General features: G+C 48.3%; 1 protein-coding gene across 1 annotated transcript in view; it reads left to right on the forward strand.

The window, feature by feature from the left end:
* Positions 1-7,568, forward strand: part of CPAMD8 (C3 and PZP like, alpha-2-macroglobulin domain containing 8) — a 64,614-nt gene that overhangs the window by 35,446 nt on the left and 21,600 nt on the right. Inside the window, 3 exon segments of the mRNA XM_011366921.1 lie at positions 691-945; positions 3,873-3,935; positions 6,640-6,871. Coding sequence (XP_011365223.1) covers positions 691-945; positions 3,873-3,935; positions 6,640-6,871 — 550 coding nt within the window.

Below are 7,568 nucleotides of genomic sequence, written 5' to 3' on the forward strand. Positions count from 1 at the left end.
CTGTATTAGCTAAAATATATTTATTACATATCTAGCTATATCTGTATATCTATATTGGAACAAATGATGTTTCAGTTGCATGTCTGTTGGATGCCTAGCAATTTGAACCCTTGGACCCTGCTGGTTTTGGAATTAAGGGTACCATCTCTGATTAAAGTAACTAGTTTTAACTTCCTTATTCACAAAGCAGAGTCAGCCAGTCTAGGATGGGCTTCTCCTCCATCCCATTGTTCCCCATAATTAACACAGTGATGAGGATAATTATAATAGTAATAACTGCAGCAGCCCACAGTCATCAGTCCTTGGTCTGGATCAGGGACTGTTCCGATTGATTTTTTTAAATAGAAGTGAAATTCACACAACAGAAAATTAACTCATTTTAAAGTGCACAGTTAATTCAGTGGCATTTAGTATATTCACAATGTTGTGCAACCACCACCTCTATCTAGTCCCAGAACATTTCTGTCACCCCAAAAGGAAATTCTGTCCCTATGAGCAGTCACTCCCCATCCCCCTTCCCCAGCCCCTGGCAACCACAGCTGCTTTCTGTATCTATGGATTTGCCTGTTCTGGACATTTCATGTCAATGGAATCATAAAACGCGTGGCTGTTTGTGTCTGAGGCACAAATGTGTTGGCCTTTCATCACTGGATGCCATGACCCCCTCAGTTTGTAGCACCAAGCCCACAGCAGGGCCATGACGCAGCAGCAATGTTGGGCCAGTGGTCCTGGGGTGATGAGAACTCTTCGGGCCATCACATCCACTTCCCCACCGTGGGTTTGGATGTTGTCTGTTGCCTAGGAAACAGGACTGGTGGTGATGACTGACCTGGTGAGCCTGAACCACCGGCAGGATGGTGGCCTATACACCGACGAGGCTGTCCACGCCTTCCAGCCCCACACGGGGAGCCTGGTGGCAGTGGCGTCCTCCAGGCAACTCCCCAGGTAATTGCCACTGCCTTGAGCAGGGTTTTCTAACTTCGCCCTGTTAATGTCTAAGGCTGGGGCCAGATCATTCTCCGTGGTGAGGCCGCTTTGTAGGGTATAGAGCAGTATTCCTGGCCTCCATCCACCAGTTGCCTATAGCACCACTTTCTTCGAGTTATGACAACCAAAAATGTCTTCAGACATCACCCACTTTCTCCTTGGGGTCAAAATTACCACTGGGCTGGGACACTGAGCATTCAGCCTTGCCCCTCCCAGTTTTTGGCCCTACCCCCATGCATGGGTTGGGGTGCAGAGAGAGGAACGTTCATTGGGGGAGCAGACCTGCCTGGGGACAGAAGAATCAGAGCAGAGTAATAGAAAATTCTATTACTCTTTTTCCTTCCTCCTGCTTCCCCCACGATTCCTTCTCTTCTTCTCTCTTCCTCCTCCCGCTCCAACCCTCTGCCTTCTCAAGTTGGACACCAAATAATTACTTTTTAGTCTTTCTTATTTTAACTCTAAGTGTTTAAACCGTTCCTTTTTTGAAGGCTATGAATTGCCCTCAGAGCACCACTTTGGCTGCACCAGAGTCGTACTACGAAGTGTTCTAGATAGATTCTCACTTATGGAATGATTCCCTTTCTGAGCTGTGACTCAGCTAGAAGTGTTTTAAATTTTCAAGTGATTTTTAAAAGTGTTTTTTATGCATTTCGTAAATTTGTTTCAAGTGTGCATTGTAGCCAATGAACATGGTCTGTATGGTATCCATTGTCTGGTTTTTATTTTGGGGACTGACTATATGGACAGTGTTTGTAAATGCTCACATCTTTTTGAATATCTAAATCTCTCTCATTGGGTAAAGGGCTCTCTGCATACTTTTGGTTGAGCCTATTGATGGTGGCACGCAGAGCCTCCATATATTTACTCTTATTTTTTGGTTTGTTTACTAACATTAATTACTGAGAGAGAGAAGTTCACATCTCCCCCTTAGATTTGTGGCTTTGTCCCCGGAGTCATGCAAACCTTCGTTTGACAGGAGGTGATACTTTCTCCTCTCTCATGTCTCTCCCTTTTGATCCCCTATTGTCCACTTCTTTTCTCGCCCATGCCCTTCATTCCTCTGCCTCCGCCACTAGCTTCTCAATCCCGAGTCTCAGCCAGCCAGCTTGGGAAGGAGAATGGTGCTCTGAAGACTTTGCCTCCCTACTCTCTCTAGATTTGAGGGCATGAGGGCTGGAACAGGAGAGGCAAGCTTCGGATATCCTTTCTTCCACCCACTCCTCTGAGAGAGAGCGCAGAACCAAGGGGGACCATGGATGGGGTCAGTGTAGTCAGCAGTCCCTACATATCTGGGTCTCTCCAGAAACCTTAACGATGGGCCCCAGACTCTTGACCCCTTGTTCTGGACCAAAAGTAGCCCAGAAGACCATCTGCCCTCATGGGCCTGTTCATCAAAGCGCTCTTTATCTTTTAAGCCTTCTCTGCCCAGACCGAGATCCTTCCCAACTCCGTAGGCCCTCTGCAGTGATTCCTGGGTACCTGGGTCCCCTGGGTTCTTCCTGCCTGGGCCACTCATTTAGCAGGAGTCAGGCAGGCCCACAGGGTCTTAGTTTCCAAACTCCAAATCAGAGTGTGGCCAGACCAAGCTCCTCCTACCATAGTATGGACACACACAGAGGCATTTCCAGGACGTGGTTGGATAAGGGAGGTGGAATACTGGCCCTTCCCTCCCATGTGCAGGTCCCCCGAGAGCTTGGCCTGGTGTGGTCTGAAATCTAAAACCACAAAGGCAATTATAAATCCAAATGCAGAAAGACAAAAGAAATGCCTTAAAAGGCAGGTATTTGTGCCTTTTTGTAATTGGATAACATCCTTATTCTGAGGACAAGATATTTTTCTTAACAGTGTGCAAGTGGTTAAAATTTTTTCAAACAGTATGAAAGGTTATATAACAGAATGAAGGTCTCCTCACCTTCAGACTCTTTGTTCCTTCTTAGAGGCCAATAATTTATTAGATATCATTGGTCAATAATTTATTAGATATCATTCTAGAAATTTTTTTTGTGCATATATAAGGATTTAAGGAATTTTTAAAAACCCAACAGGAGAATATTGTAATACTGTTCTATACCTTTTTTTTATTTTCACAGAGCTGAGAAGTCAACAGTAAGTCTTAGAGATGTTCCACATTAGTACATACAGTATATGCTTACCTCACTCTCTTTTGCTGACATAATATTTCACTGTATGAATGTAGTATGTGATTAACCAGTCCCCTTATTGATGGAGATTTCAGCTACTTGTTCATTCTCTCAGTGCTGCTGTGAACCACTCCGATTGTTTGTCTTTGCACACGTGCCTGTGGGTATTTCCAGGGTGCATTCCTAGGGGAGGTATTGCAGGTTGAAAGAATGGAACCATTTTTAATTTTGAGAGATTAGGCCAAATTTTGAGTCAGGCTTATTTTTTTTTTAATGAAGGGACAACCCCAGGGAATGTGAGCCACGAGACTTCTGAGGATGGACCAAGAATGAAAGGCACTCTTTAGGAAACGGGAGAGCTTGGGGGAGGTGGAGAGCGTGATGCGATGGTGCAGGAAAAGAAAAACATGGCAAACTCAGGGAGGAAAATTAACAAAGGGGAGGATGCGGGGTGGTCCCTGTGGCCCTTCAGGATATAAAGCACCACTATTATTTTAAGATGACTCTGCCAATCCTTTGATGCCTCACTTCTACTCCTAATTAACTAGAATGTTAACCCCTTCAAGCGAAAGAATTAACGCTTTGTATCCTAATTGGGCAGAATGTTAACTCCTAAGTGAATTGAGGGTTAACTGACAAGTGAGTGAATTAACATGTTATGTCCTAATTGAGTAAAATGTTAACCTGCCAGGTAACAAAATTATGTCCATGAAACTTTAATCACTCCTTCTTTTATTTTTATAGAGCAGAGAAGAGGAAAAGGACCTTTTTCCCAGAAACATGGATTTGGCGGTGTCTCAACATCAGGTACAGTAGGACTTTCCTTCGATGTCCTTGTGGGCTGACTTTGAGGCACTCACACAAGGCTAGATTGTTCCCCGTGCGTTTGCCTGCAGATCTGACACCCACATCTGAGTAAGACGTTGGGCATCCTTTTCTAACATATAAAACCCAAAGCCATGAAGTCAGCCCTGAATCCTGCTGCAGCCTTGGACATCCGCTCATGAAATATGAAATGCAGGGGCTTCGTGCCTCTTATGACTCCCTCTTGGGGTAACTCTATCCTCTCTGTTTGCATAACGAGCTCATTAAAACGATTACAGTTCCCTGGAACATGAACTTGACCCCACCCACCCCCTCCTCACTCCTCAGGGAATTTAGACTCCTGCCCGCCAAACAAGCTGCTTTTCTCAGCACATTTCCTTTCCACATTTTTCCCCCTTTTAGTTCTTCTTGAAGCAGCAGTGCCCTGCCAAATTCCTGCCGGATGCAATTGGCTTTTTTCTTTCGATGCTCAGTGTGAGAACACCCAATGGCACTAAGTAGAAAGTAGTTGTAGCCTGCCCTGGGAAAACAGTGAAGCGTGAAAATTCAGACTCCCAGGGCCAGTGGGGGGGTGGGCACTTCCGAGCGAGTGCTCCCTTCTAGGCACAAGGTGCCACAAGGCACATGGCACATGCTCCGCACAGAACTGGGCACACCGCTGGGGGTTTCTCAGGCTGCTTTTGTGGATGTGTGTGTCCCCGTTATGGGAAGGCTTAACTCCTGGTCAGCATAGACTCAGATTATTGCATTTTGCGTTGGGACCCCAGGTTTAAGATGGGCTGTCTGGCCATCATTATTCAAATGCATCTGCTTCCTGGGTGCTTGGCAATGTTTTTGGTGCCAGGAATGGCATCTTGAACGAAGTGGGCAGAGTCCCCTGACTCATGGAATTTACGATTTATGCCCCAGGAGACTTCATGCTTCAGTAGGGTCGATGTTCTCATGGTGAGCTGGGCACGGGGCTTGGGAGGCAGAAGAAGAACCCTTTGAGGAAGCCTGAGAGGCTCCCAGGGCAGACAGAGGCCAAGCTGAGTCCCAGAAGATGGATAAACAAGAACGGCGGTGTTCAGGTGGAAGGACCAGCACGGGCAAGAGCTGGGGGGCGGGAGAGGCTGGCAGATTCCACAAGGTTGGAGGGAGGTAGGAAAGGCCCAGAGGAAGGTGCAGGGAATGTGAAGGCTGTGTAGGTTGTGGTGGGGAGACATAGAGAGCCACAGAGGGTTACAACCAGGGATTCGGGGTTTGAGATTTGCGATGTTCCCTGCCCCTCTGTCGGCTGTTACTGTATGAAGCCATGACAGTTCTGCCAGATGGGAAGAGGCCGAGCTTGTGTTATCGGGGTGACAGCATGTGACCCTCACAGAGGGGTTGACAGATGCCACAGGTCTCGCAGGGCCTCATGGGCAGTGGAGTCATGCTGCAGCCTGAGGGGTCTGGCTGCCCGGCGAGGCCCCCCTGGGGCAGGCTCAGGGAAACAGGCCTGGCAGACAGGCAAGGAGCAGCCTGCTTCCCTGCCGGGCCAGGGGCTTTAATTTTTGGGCTTCTCCCCAGTCGTGGGCTTTATTTTCCAGCAAGTACTCTTGAACCAAAAGCTAAGACAGACTTCAAAAGAATATCCTGGAAACACAAAGGAGACAGCAAAGTTTGTCCTCAGAGCCACCCTGGAGTGGCCAACGTGCCATTGACGAGGGTGGGGAAAATCTGGCACGTTTCTTGAGCAGTGCTGTCAGATGTGTAATTCAAGGTTCCCAGTGCTGCGTCAGAAAGGATAAAAAGAAACTGGAGTTCATTTGAATCATATGTATTATATTTATCCAAAATATTGTTGTTTTGTCATGTAATCACTTTAAAAATTATCGATGGACTTTCTGTCTGTCTGTCCTTTTCCTTTTTTACGAGGGTGGTACTGCCTGCATCAGTTTCCTGGGCCGCCCTAACAAATGGCCACAAACTAGGGGACTAGAAACAATAGAAATGTATTCTCTCACAGTTCTGGAGACCAGGAGTCTGAGATCAAGGTGTTGCCAAGGCCGCGCTCCCCTCAGAGGCTCTAGGGGAGGGTTCTTCATTGTCTCTTCCAGCTTCTGGGGGCCCCAGACATTCCTTGGCTTGTGGCAGCATCACCCCAATCTCTGCCTCTGTCTTCACATGGTCTTCTTCTCTCTGTAGTGAAATTTCCCTCTTCTTATAAAGACACCTGTCATTAGATTAGGGGCCACCCTACTCCAGTGTGACCTTAGCCTAACTAGTTACATCTGCAGAGACCCTGTTTTCAGGGTTTCCAAATAATGCCACATTCACAGGTACCAGGGGTCAGGACGTGGACATACCTTTCTGGGGGACACAAGCATGCCTTAAGTGACTGGTTCTCTCGATTCAGCATCTTTCTTCCCTAAACTGTGCGGTGCACTCACTGCCAAAGTTTGTACCTCTGAACCTGTGTTTTGTGGGTCTTGTGTCCACAGTTGCCCTGAGAGAGCAGTTCATGTTTCTGATCATAGTGAGTCAGGGCGGAGGGATGGCTTTCTGCCGTCACACTTTGTGGCGCCTTAAAAGCTTACTTCCGAACTGCAGGGGCACCTTCCTGGGCCCTGAGGCTATGTGACTGGAGTCATCTGTTCCCCTCCCCCCAGCCTCTGGGGCATGGCACTGGAGAAGGGCCCACGGGTTGTCCGTCTTTCTGCAGTGACCCGTCCGGCGAGGAGACACTCCGCTTGCAGGTCCCTGACTCCATCACCAGCTGGGTGGCTGAGGCTGTGGGTCTGTCTACCACATGGGGCCTGGGCATCGCTGAGCCCACTTTGCTGAAGACCTTCAAACCCTTCTTCGTGGACTTCACGCTGCCCCCCCACGTGGTGCGCGGGGAGCAGGCCAAGATCCCACTCAGCATCTATAACTACATGGGCATCTGTGCTGAGGTACCAAGCCCCCACCCCAACAGCCTTTCCTGGTGGTGGAGGCCACATCTATGATGCCAGGAGGTGGGAAGGTCGAGTCATCCTGGGGGAGCCTTGCGGGCAGCATATGTGTTATTGATGAAGCAGAGGCAGGATGGGGTCAGCTTCTAATTCACCAGCCATCTAAGCTTGGGCAGGGCTGGGGCGGGCATGTGCACATGGCGGGGTTGGGGAGTGACAGACATGATGGAGCCACCGTCCTTGACTTTTGTACCCCTGGCACGAGGGTACAAGTATCATATGTAATGGCATGGAACAGGGGCTGGCACACTTTTTCTGTAAAGGACCAGACAGTAAAAACCCCTGGTGTTTCTTTGGCTTTGGCAGCAACCCCCATCTCTGCCTCCGTCTTCACGTGGCTTCTTCTCTCTGTGTGTCTCATCATCTTCCCTCCGTGAATGTCTATGTCCGAATTTCCTCTTATAAGGAACGACCTCAGTCATATTGGATTGAGGTCTGCCCTAAGACCTCGTCATGACTTGATGATGACGTCTGCACAGACCCTATTTCCAAATAAGATCACATTCACAGATACTGGGGACTAGGTCCTCAACATGTCTTTTAGGGGAATGTAGTTTAACCTGTAACAACTCCCCTGGGAAGGTGGGCTTGAGGTTGACCTTGGAAGCTGGGGGAATTTCAGACCCTGGTGATGAGG

This window comes from Pteropus vampyrus, unplaced genomic scaffold (assembly GCF_000151845.1).
Source record: "Pteropus vampyrus isolate Shadow unplaced genomic scaffold, Pvam_2.0 Scaffold126, whole genome shotgun sequence".
Lineage (NCBI taxonomy): Eukaryota > Metazoa > Chordata > Mammalia > Chiroptera > Pteropodidae > Pteropus > Pteropus vampyrus.